Raw genomic sequence first — 12,615 nt, 5'->3', positions numbered from 1 at the left:
CAGGTCGACCCAGAATAAATTCCTATACTTTCGGGACTGAGAAAATATGTCTTTGATAACCTCACACTAGCCTCGGACCTGTTAATAGTATATATAGTGTGATTATGTGCATACAGTGTGATTATATATCATGGTATATTTTGAGTGACCTTAAAATACTTGTTAAACCGCTTATTCCTGGGTTTTAGTGAGAAAAAAAAAGTTGTATTTGCCTCTACTTTGAGTTTATCACAAAACAAAAAAATAACTGAGTGTGGCGAACGGCATTGAGGTTTTTGTCTGGACTATATCTTCAGATGGAAGAATATATTTTACTCATTAAAATAGTTTCAATGAAAATATACAATTCAATGTTCCCATTATATTTATATAAGTTTTACAAAAGCAATAAGACACAGGGCAGTGCTACCATGTTTGGCCAAACAGCAGCATTTACGGTGGACTTCCCAAGTTTTCACCACTTTTGAACTTTTGACATTCCGTTGAGTTTGAGCTATGCAAATTATTTGTAGTGGAAAGGAAAACAATATCAAATCAGACGTAGTATCTCCTTAAAGCATTGTCACATTAATTATGCTGTGGATGATGTAGTAAACCATTCACATACATCAAAGATACAGTTGTCATTCTGAACTGAGCTGCGTGACAGGAAGGAACTGCTCAGGGATGTCAACATGAGCCCATTAATGGATTCAAAACAGCAGAATTAAAGTGCTGGGATGGGATTAAAAAGGATGTATCAAGCACATTGTAGGGACAGAATAGACCAGACCTGGGCAAGATAAGGCCCCCGGGCCGGATCCGGCCCGTTGAGTCATTCTAACTGGCCCGGGATACATCCAAAACTTTAAAATAATACAAAATAAAAAATACCTGACGAGGTCTTCAGATTACGTTACTTTATTAACTGTTGCATATTTATTTATTTTTCAAATTAAAAGACCTGTGGCACTCCCAGTAATAAGTACAGAAGTATCATACTGTCTTTTTAAAATACCTTTAAGTTGAAACAAGGTATTTGCGTTGCTATGATACGTATGGACCAGCATCCACGCGCGGAAGTTATCATTTGTATGTACTATACGCAATTGATGGCTAGCGATCTCTGGAAATGAGCCTAAGAAAAGTTGATAACGAAAGCATGGTATTTAAAAAACTATTGACAGAAAAATATATATTTGCAGATGTCGCAGGTAAAGCAACTTGCTTAATATGTTAAGCTAATGTCACAGTTTTTAAAGAGTAAAATTCGCAGAGGCACTTCCAGAGCAAGCATGCAGCGAAATACAAAAACGGTCAATTCAAGTCCAAGCGCAGATGCAGCCTCACTGATGAACCTCTTGCAGCAGTACCGCACACTCCTTCAACAGTACCGCACACTCCTTCAACAGTACCGCACACTCCTTCAACAGTACCGCACACTCCTTCAACAGTACCGCACACTCCTTCAACAGTACCGCACACTCCTTCAACAGAAATGACTCCTGACTTCACCTCTCTTGTCAACGCCCATACGAGGCTCTCCTGTTCATATTGAGTGAGTAGCCCTAAAAGTTGATTTCTTGGGTCTGGGCTGCTGGAATCGCTGTCGTTAAAAGCACGTAGTACAAAAAATATACTGTATGAAGTTAGATGACGGCAAATATACAAACATTTGCTTTGAGTGAAATTCTTCAGAAGTGATTTCATAGACTTATGTCTGCCCTAATAACTATTATACCTACATAACTGTTATACACTATACCTTATGTAATGTAGCTTACTCTGTTGAGTTAAAAGTTAAGTTTTAAGGCAAATATGTATTGCAACATTTCTGTTGAGTAATAACCCTAAAAATGATATTTTTAGGCCTTTGCCTGCCATAATAACAGTTGCTAAAAAAATATTTAAAAAAACATTGTTAAAGTAAATTAAGTTCAATTATGAAAACAGTGTTGCATGGAAAATAAATATGCATAAATATAATATGCAAGTTAACAGAGTTAGCTATGTTGTGTGTTTTTTAGGCATGTTTGTAAAAAAGCAATCTGGCCCACAATGCTCTATGGCATTTTCAGTGTGGCCCCCCAGTGAAAAATATTGTCCACCCCTGGAATAGACAGAGTAACACACATATAAAAAAAAATTAAATCCAGGCATCATAGTGGCCATTAAAGCCTATGGAGTTTTTCAGATTAAAAATAATGCAGATAAACAAAGAGAAATGACCTGCTTCAGACGGCTTTACACCAGACACTGGTAGAGTGCTTCACCAGACACTGGTAGAGTGCTTCACCAGACACTGGTAGAGTGCTTCACCAGACACTGGTAGAGTGCTTCACCAGACACTGGTAGAGTGCTTCACCAGACACTGGTAGAGTGCTTCACCAGACACTGGTAGAGTGCTTCACCAGACACTGGTAGAGGGTTTCAGCTTTCAACTAAGAAATAACCAACAACATAGGGCCATGTTACTGTTCTGACTTCTATCAGTTTTTTGCGGTCTGTTGTCTAGCCTTGATCACCAACAGACCCTACTGAAATTATGCAGAACACAGGAGACATTGATATTAAAAAGGGTATTTTTTCTGTTACTTTCACATGGAATATTTTGTGGAGATTGTTGAAAGTGCAAGAATATTCCTGGTATGCTGGTCGTATAAAACAGCTCCTCAATAGGTCATTTTATTTAGCTTTTGAAGTGCTTAAATTGTGAGTAGCCTTCTACAGAGAAACATGCCTGCCTTGTCCTGTCACTCTAAAATGAACATTTCTTAAAGAAGCACTGGGAAAAAAGACCTTAAAAAGCGGTCGATGGTCACTGTAGAGGATAATCAGCATTCTTGTTAAGCTACTTAAACTCCAAAAGATGCCGAGCTGCACCCTTCTTAAAACAAATGTTTCACACACCTGAATAGTTTTGCACTCAAAAATACTATTGAATGCCTGGTCTGTGTGACATTCAAGTCATCAATTTGATGCTAACTAGATGTTTACAGTTGGTAATCTAGTGAGTGATTAGCCTAGAGCAATGTGATATATGAAGATGGGAAACCCTAGCTTGGTCCTAGCCTTATGCTTCAGCCTATGCAGTGATAATGCCTACTTCTAAATTGCACACCTACCTGATGGGCCATATGTTATTGGGCTCATTACTGGAGGAGGAAATTACACTTGAAAATAGAAGATAGCTTCAGGCCTTCATTTTTAAAGAGAAAAAAAGTCACTAAACTGAAATGCTAAATACCTGTTTGCCAATTACAGCAGTGAATAATTTAAGAGTGGCAAAGCTCTGATATTCGCTTTTCCATGTTTAGACTGCCATGCTTATTGCTAAATAGCACACCTGACTTGACTAATAATAGCCTATGGACAAATATGTATTGAGCTAATTTCCGCAGTAGGACATTTTAAATGGGTGTTTGAATTGTATTTGTAATTCATTTTTAAAAGTGTTTTTTGTTGCTTAAGCAGGTACAGCAGCATACACAGGATAAAAAAAATACTTATTTTTCATTATACAATATGTAAATTAAATCCTCTTAAACTTTCAGTCCTTACTTTTTGCCGGAAATAGCCAGTTATTTACATAAATGCGAAAGAAGTGGGTCTAGCCTAGACTATTTTGGCCGCCAAATTTCCCGTTGTTAAGTGCAATAGTGTGAAGCATTTCTATTGTTGTGCATATGAAATCAGGCCCGGCTGAGGCAGAGGAGGCATACAGGGAAAGGAAAGAGGCACAACAGAGTAACGTGAACGTGAGGATTATGCAATACGCAACAGGGGCAGGTTTTTGTATTTTCCTATGTAATAGGCTATCAGTATCCTAAATCATACACAAGTTATTTTATTAAGTTTGGCAATTCGTCAAATGCAATAGTCAAACTAATTTAATCTTTTGGTATTCATTCTTTATCCTGCAATATTGCAAATTTGCAGATCCTCCTTGACACTGTGCTTCAACATCTTGCTCTTCTGTATTTTAGTATGGGGATCTGCATTCTGCATGAATGGTTATCGTAAAACTTGAAAATGTTATTTGTTTTGATGATCCTTCAGCCTATTCCTTTTTTTCTTTCTATTTTGGCAAGCTCACTAAAATCAAAACTAAAAATTCAAACTACATGCGAATGTACAAAATAAATCATTCCATGCCTTAATTATCTAATATGTCAACTTCCCCTTATAAGAGAGACAATAAGTGTCCTCTAGTCTGAACAACATGGAACATCGACCGATACAACTAGCTAGCTCCTTTCCACTGAAAATATATGGTTGCTATGACTCAAAAGAATAACTCCTTTTCATTTTAGCTGATGAGCAAAAGCCTTCTTTAGGCCACATGTACTGCATTAGCTTTACTAAATTATTGGTGGAAACATGTTTTCGTCTACAGATGGACAAAAGACACAAAATCGGATCCGCAGCCACTGCTTGTTCCGTTACAGGAATGCAGGGTTTTTCCCCTGACAGTGGAAATGAATTACTTGGCACACATCAGTGGAAATAACTTTTGAGGAAGTTGGACTCTCCTGAGAAGACCGCTGTAGGTAGCATAGGGCACTTTTCTCTGAGAGAGGAGGGCGTTTGTGTTCTAAGGGCAGCTCGCTCCGTGCCACTCGCTCGTCTACATCAAACTCATGGCCAAAACACCACAGAAAGACTTCAGATCACTGTTCTGGCCCTCAGTCAAGGACTCCAATGAGGCCAAAGATTCAAGAGGACTTCATTGACCGCCTGCTGCATTGCACTGAGTCTTCAATTCCACTTACTGCCGGGGTTAGAAAATAAAGTGGAATGAAAATAAATACTTTTCAGTACACTAATGAGGTTTGGGGAAAAAACAACATAAAAATTTGATGGTATTGTAGAAATCAAAGGTATGAAAAGGGATCAAATGTAGACCACAGAAATAAGATCAACTGACAAGAGCCTAAATGTATTCAGAGCAGATGTTACCCGTTGCAAAATTTTAACATAGTGTACATCAATATTTACAGTGAAACACAAAACAGTCTCATGTCTTGGCACGAGTCATTGTTGAATTCTCCAATGTATGATGAGTTCCTGCTGCTGTTTGTGTAACACAAAGTCTTAATGAAAGACTCCTAACACTGGTGCCAAGCGAAGCTGAACACTGGTTTATCAACACTTTACTGTTTATATGGCAGGCCAGTAAAGTAGGGCCAGCTCTACCCAGCTGGGGGTCAAAGAGTGTTTCAGAATGAACACCTTTCATTCTTCACCCATGTGATTTATCACAGCCCTCAGTTTCATAACCATCTACTGAAACCTTTGGTAGGAACTAATCAAGGGACCACTTCCACCTGAATTCAATAGGATTTCATACTCTTATCATCAATCATACTCACTGTCATTGTTGAATGAATGAGCTTCCACAGAAAAATGACAAGAGACTCCAGGGAAATGAAATTAGAGGGAAGAGAATGGATTGATAGAACCTATAGAAGTTAGCGCTGAATGAACCCTACCAGCTTAACGTTGAGAAACATGAGCAGTAACGCAACTATCTGACAGTGAAATCAGCTCAAGGATGCCCTTTGAGAGAGCCCAAAGGGATTCAGTGACAAACGACTACTGCAGATAATGTACGAACACACAAAGCCTGGCCTACACAACGCTACACAAATAGCACGCTGCCATGTCTGTAGATCAGCTGTCAGACGACCCTCAGCAATACTCAACCTCTGGTACCGTGCCTTTGTGTTTGCATGTGTAGGATCATATGCGTTTGTAGAGGGCAGTGGGAGTAGTACTATTTATAACCAGTAGTCAGGCCACTCAAACCTCTGGCTAGTTGTCTGTTTTTATTCTAGCCTGTGAAAGGTTCTCTCACAGGCCGACATCCGGCAAGTCTGTGCAGTCATTACACAGCACCTACCTGCAGGCCGACTGTGTATCTGGAGCCCGTCTGTAACACGCAAGGCCCTGGGCTTTGTTTCAGACGCCAGCGCTGCTTTTTCACAGCAGCCCACCCACGCACCGAAATGGTGAAATGATAAAACGGGCAGAGGCTTTTAAAGACGGGCAAAAGGGAGCAGCGCCCATTGCCACATGGCCTCCCGGCAGGACTTGGGGGGGCGGGGGGGGGGGGGGGGGGGGGGGGGGGGGGGGAGAAGAGACATCGTCCCTGGCCATTACAGCCAGAACTGATTAGTGTGTTGGGTTGGATCAGAGCTGCTTTATTTCTCTGACCCTCTGTGTCTTTCCGTCATGTTCATCTGTGAAGAGTGAGTGTCGGTGCCCCGGGGCAGAGCCTGTTAAAAGCACACAGAGATGAGAGACGGCAGTGGAGAGTCCATGGTGCAGAGGGCAAGGCAACAGTTTTAAGGACGCCTCTTCTGTATTCAATACAGATGTTTGTCATTTTACAGGGCGTGACATGATTCAAAGACTGGGACAGCTTGACAAGAATTAAATAACCAATGCCTGCTTGTCTATATCAGTTGGCTAAATAAGAAACGAGCAAGATTCAGAATGAATGTGTTAAAATCAGTGGCCAGTTTTAAAATCATTGCGTTTTTCACCTTTACAAACAAATTGAACAAAGAATGAATAGAATGGAAAAATACCCCAAAACGGGGAAATCAGTTTTAGTTCCATTAGGGGTGCCGTGATATACCAGTATTGATGATAACCGTGATATTTAAAAAATGAAATATTGATATCATGTTAATAATACACATAATAATAATACCGTATTCACTAGGCGAAACTGAAGTAGTATTTCGACTGCTCTTGGTTTTTCGATACCTTATTCATGTCACCTATAGACAAACGATGCATGTGCTTAAACAAGGAGACTGGACATATGCACTGGTGTTGAAATCAACTCGTTAGCCCCACTAGAACACCTGGGAGAGATCCGCAGAGATGCAACGTTTTTGCCCATTCACATGGTTAAAAGGATGTTGTGTATTTCCATATATAAACGATGGACAAACGATGCATTTGCTTAAACTTCGAGTCTGGACCTATACACTAATGTTTGAATTAAATGCCTTTTTGTAGCCTATTCATTAGGCGAAAACTTTTTAGCATTCTTCCAAAAACTCTTTAATCAGTTAATCTGGTTGCCTTTTCACTATTCATTAAGTGTAATGGTTCTTTTTGTACAGAACCAGAAAATCCAATTTTCTATAGATACCGCGACGATATCTTTACCGTGAATTATTATGGCCACGATAATAGTGTCGTGAAAATCTGATATCGTGACAGCCCTAATTTCCATCTATTTAATACTGTCCATTAGCTGCAATACCAATAGACGACTCTAGAAAAACAGGGCACGTACGAATTTCAATGCATATGGATTGAGTCAGTATTCCAGTCAGGGCTTCTCACTAATACTACAGTGAGGCAAGGACAGAGGCTCATGACAGGCTAGGGTCAAACTGGAAACCATAGACCACCTCATCCAAGTTAAGACAATATTACAAGGGGAGGAGCTGGAAAAATGGGGGCTGCATCTTTGATTATTCTGTATTCCACAGACAAGTGAATATTAATGCAGATCCACCAGGGCTTTTGTAGGCTCCTTTATTGTTGGAATAGCTGGAGGGCAGTGAAGCCAAAGCCTTTCAATTAAAAGTTTGTTAATACTCTTCATGAAAGCTTCTGATCACTAATGCTTTTTTCTCTCCCTCCACAAGGAAAGCATAAGGGTGGACAAGAATTTAGTGTTTCTTAACGAGAGGGTTCTGCAAGGGGAATAAATAATGAATCCGGATCCACAACATTGGCAAGATCTAAGAAGACAGAGGAAACATCAAAGAAAAAGGACTGATGGTCTTTTTTCCACAGTTTCTACTACCTTGACAAAGTTCTGAACTCCCTCGTCACACCTTCTTAACGCTAGTTTTAAACAGACATTCCACACGACTAAGCCCTACAACAGTGGAAGTGGAAAGGGTTTGTCAACAAAGTGGTTTTCATTTGGGGAGTAATCACATTACCTTAAGCTATAACCTTCCTAACCTCAGGCAGTCAAAATATTAGAAAAAGTGCATTATATGGAACGGTTCAATATTTCACATAGACTACTGAAACCGCACAAACTGCCGTTAGACATTTCATCAAATGGGGGCGTCCCTTAAAAAGGGGCGTCCCTTAAAAGAAACCACGACTTGAAAACGAAATCGCCTAAAAGAACAGAAGCATGACCAATGGTTTGGAACATGTGGAGCTAAGGCTATATGTGAACTACATTTGACATGATTAAATGCAATTGACAGTAGCACAGGTGTGGACCATAATGCAAGGGCTCGTAATGTTAAATAGATGGGATTGTGGGGATTCCATGGAAACATTGGCATCATCGATAGCCTCTGGTCCAGGAGAACCAGGGTGCACCACAGTCAATATTGTAATTTCATGGTTATTCAAATAACACTTTGGCTGCAGATCTGGTATCTCTGCCTTTCAAGATTTCTGGGGTAATTGATCCAGACCCCACTGTGCATGTGCAAATCATAAAATTGCGCATGCATTTATTCCCTCAAAGCTCTTTATGTAGCTAGGTGCTGTTTGCAGTCCGCCTCCCTTCGTACACATTACATCTGCTGCAGCACCTTCACACTCCCACTCTATTCACAGTTTCTGTATTTAGGCCACTAATGACTTGTTCAAGAGTTGTCATGGCCAGATGTTTCAGATGTCACAGACAAAAAATGTGCAGAGGTCTGAACAAACATTCCAAAAACAAATCTGCATTTTTGCTGGCATATTGTAGTCGGAGTGGCTGAAAAGTAACACTTTAACTAATTGTCAGCAGTCTGTTTAACCTAGGGTTGCAATGATCATAAATTGCAAGTAGGCTAACAGATTTTTATAAACAGCATGTGATTGTAGTTTGACCTCTAGGAAGCCACTGTTGCCACCGGTATCCAAGAGTTTGACCGAGGCTGAGTATTTTTGCAAAGCACGGTCTGACTACCTTCTTAGCCAATGTTTCAAACGTGAAAAATTATATTATATCCCCATTTAAATTGCCTGTGTGTGTCTTGCACGTGTTGAGCATGCGGCCTAAATGCATAACCTAAATAGATTAGATTGATGTTGCGTCTACTTGTAATAGTCAATAGTAAAGTTTAAACCTCATGCAGTGGGAGACAGACCTGCATAGAACGCAATCCACTCATGGGCAAACATTTCTGGACCCATAGTACCAGAAAGAACAAGACCCAGAAAAGCCAGAACCACAGCCTCTCCACACATAGAACAACTTGGCATCCTCTCCTATTTAGTCTGGAGATGTCTGAGATGTAGACTTTCCAAATTGTTTCAGACATCTCGTTCATTTCTGCGTGGGAGTGTGTACATTGTCTGAAGGGAAAACTGTCTTAATGAATATTCTTTTATCAGTGAGACACAGTCAACAGCCAGAGAAAGGCAATGTATTCTAACCTGACAGACCTGCACCAAGTCCTAGCTACTAAAGCACATTACCTTGAAACTGATGAGTCAGGTCTATACGGACTGATTAGAAGGAATCAGACTTAAGTGTTCTATCTCTGTCTCCCACACATTGAAATCAAGGTTACTTCATTCAGTCCACTTTCACAGATGCTTGTGCCTTAAAACTCTAACTGAATTATTCTGCTGCTGTATCTTTTGCTAGACTATAAACTTCAGTCTTAGACAGGCAATCATTGAAGTCGTTTTTTGTGAAAACAAAATGAGGGCCGATGCACAAATCACTTTCAAAAATATCAAATTGTCCAAACACTGCCTTGACCACGTGTTCTGAATCAGGCCCAACCCATTTGTCTCTGGGACTAATCAGATGCTCTGAATGTGTTCCCATTTGGTGAGGCGTTGTGGGGGTTGAAAGATCCAGCCTATTGAGGAGAGGAACTTAATGTCCGTGGGCATGGTGCAGCATTCGGAAGGAAAAAGAGTCTGGGTAGCAGACGCAGATACTGAAACAGTTCTCTCAGAATCGAGCTGTTCATCAAGGCCCAATTACCTGGAGTCACCACTCCTGTATTTTATCCCTCCTGATTACAATTGGACCCGTCTAGCCAATCAGATTCTAGATATCCTGTCCTTGTGAATGTCAGCTGGTGACTCACTAGAAGAGTTTAAAAAGAGTGCTTTTAGCTTTGCTGCTGCCTCAACTTTGCAGACGGACCTGAAACTAGATCATTTTATTCTGATTGATTATTTTAAATCCCAGATTGGCGGGCTGCTGACAACAAATTGAAAATGTCAAGCTCCCCCTCAATTTGAACCATTTTAAATTCCATTCATTTTTATGTTGTCTGCCATCTAATATCTCGTGTTCACAATCTGTCCCCGTCTTGGCCAGGGTTCACTTGTATAGGAGATACAAAGATCAATAGCCATGTTTATACCTGGTGATAAAATGTTTCCTTGGTCTTGATCCAGCCCACATTCTGAATGTCCACCATGTCCATATTGTGACAAGACCTCCTGGTTTCGCCCTTACATTATTATTCATTTTTTAAAGACTAAGGTTCTACAGTCTACAAGCTACCAGACTAGGGTGGTCCTATATAATGAATATAACCAACGCAGCACTGCTTCAAAACACTGACCCCTGCAGTTCTATCTTCAATAGATCAACTTACCACGTTGAAGTCCAGATTCTTCTCCACCCACTCTGTGGCCATGTCAAAGTCCTCATACATCTCCATGATGTATAGTGTGTCTAGAGCATCAACAATGGTAGCACCTTTTATGCTTCCTGGGAAGACAAAAAAAACAACGCATTTAGGACTTCCCTCCAAAACAACTGACTGCATTGGTAGAACTACATCAGGTTCAGGAGTCTTTGAATAAGATCAGAAGTACAGTAGGTCAAACTCTCTGTGGCATTTGCGGTTTGAAACTAAACTAAGTCTACTGTTTTCTTCCAAGTGGGGGGAAAACACAAACTCCTCCTGCACTGGAATATTGCTTCAGGCAACAACAATTTACCTCAGTACAAGTATGAACAAAATCCAAAAGAGCACCTATGGCCGTAGTGTCTGATTTTAACCAGGTCAAGCAGGATGTTGTGGCAGAGGAAGTAGACAGAGGGAGTAGATTGGCCAGAGTTTCTGGTAGGTTTTTGGACTGTGGACTGATTTCAGAATAGTGATGGGGTAAGGTTGGATAGCTATTCCATGTAATGTGTATTGATGATCACATATTGCATGACAACTTATATTGTTGTAGCTTTTCTTAGACTATAAACCAATAAAACATTACAAACAACACAAAAAAAACTTTATTTGGCATGGACTTGGTCATCATATTTATATTCAGAAAGCCTTCACACCCATCATTCCAGATCGTATGAAACAGTTTCTTTACTAGAAATGCACATGAAAAACATTACTTGACCATTATTTCTGAACAGCATAAACATTTAAACAAAAAATTAAAACGATTTAAACCCACATTTGAAATTCTAATGTATAGGATTCACATTATATATAATAAATATAATACCCAAACCCGGATATAGGCAGAACATCTTCCTACAACTAAATAAAACTTAATGAATCAATAAAATGGTGAAAAGCCACACACAGACCACCCATACCCAACACTGACTCCGCCGGAGCAAAGTGTATCAGTTCCCCATGTTTGACAAGTAGTTTGAAGCAGAAAACTCAAATCCCTGATTAAAGGTCAGATTGCAGTACAAAAACGTTATCCCAATCCAGAGGATCAGAATCCAATTTTTGTGTTTTTAAAAAAACCAATTCAAAAATCTAATCCAATCAGATAACTTTCTAAAAAACAACCCTGAGGAGATTTTCAATGACTAGTCTCATAGCAAGACCAGAGGCACTTTATTCCAAAATTGCTCTCATGGGGGAACAATCATTTTACAATAATTTTAGTGTCCAGCAAGACATCAATGAAATGGTGAACATTTGACAGAGGCCTATTCATATCCACATTCTTCTCAAAACAGGCCATTATCGTCACAGCCTTAAATAGAAAAACAAATCATCAGTCAGGTCGTCAGAAACAAATCAACATTGTTATTGAGTCATTTAACTTGTGGTACAGTACATCTGGCTGTATGTTACATGCTGGTACCATATCCACCTTCCACATTTACTGCAACCTACATGAGTAAACACGAAGTAAATGTCACTTAATTCAACTAAGTCACTCAATTCATACATACATTACTTTAAAGGTCTACAACCATCAGGGATCTCGAGATGTTTAAGAGTTTTTGTTCAAGTCCTGAACACGCACACCGGTTGATTAATTAAGGGCTTGATGATTAGAAGTCAAGTCTAATCAGGTGTGCCATCTCTGGAATATATCTGATACAAGGAATGGTCCCTGAGGAGAGGGTACAAAACCACCGCTTGATCTTTTTTTAGTTTTATACAAGAAACAAATAGAAATTGCATATTATACTGGCTTTGGGTGGGTTTGTGAGACTTGTTGGTGGTTAGTGTGTAGCAGAGGAGCATTTGTTCATTATTATCATTACTAAGAGGTTTAGTCAAAATCAGACACTGGGCACCATAATCAAATCTAACCAAGTCAACATTTTTCAAGTTTTATGCAAGTATCCCAGGTGGGCTGGCAGTCTAAAGAGCTCTTTTGTGGCACCAAACTGACCACCACAGTCCAGACTAG

At 39.8% G+C, this 12,615-nt stretch overlaps 1 protein-coding gene across 1 annotated transcript in view; it reads right to left on the bottom strand.

The window, feature by feature from the left end:
- The window catches only part of man1a1 (mannosidase, alpha, class 1A, member 1), a 131,761-nt gene that overhangs the window by 66,849 nt on the left and 52,297 nt on the right, over positions 1-12,615 (bottom strand). The window contains exon 3 of the mRNA XM_029114503.2: positions 10,593-10,708. Within this exon, the coding sequence (XP_028970336.1) occupies positions 10,593-10,708 (116 nt within the window). The remainder of the gene's footprint in view (positions 1-10,592; positions 10,709-12,615) is intronic.

This window comes from Esox lucius, chromosome 18 (genome assembly GCF_011004845.1).
Source record: "Esox lucius isolate fEsoLuc1 chromosome 18, fEsoLuc1.pri, whole genome shotgun sequence".
NCBI lineage: Eukaryota > Metazoa > Chordata > Actinopteri > Esociformes > Esocidae > Esox > Esox lucius.
This window is presented reverse-complemented; position numbering and strand designations above follow the sequence as displayed.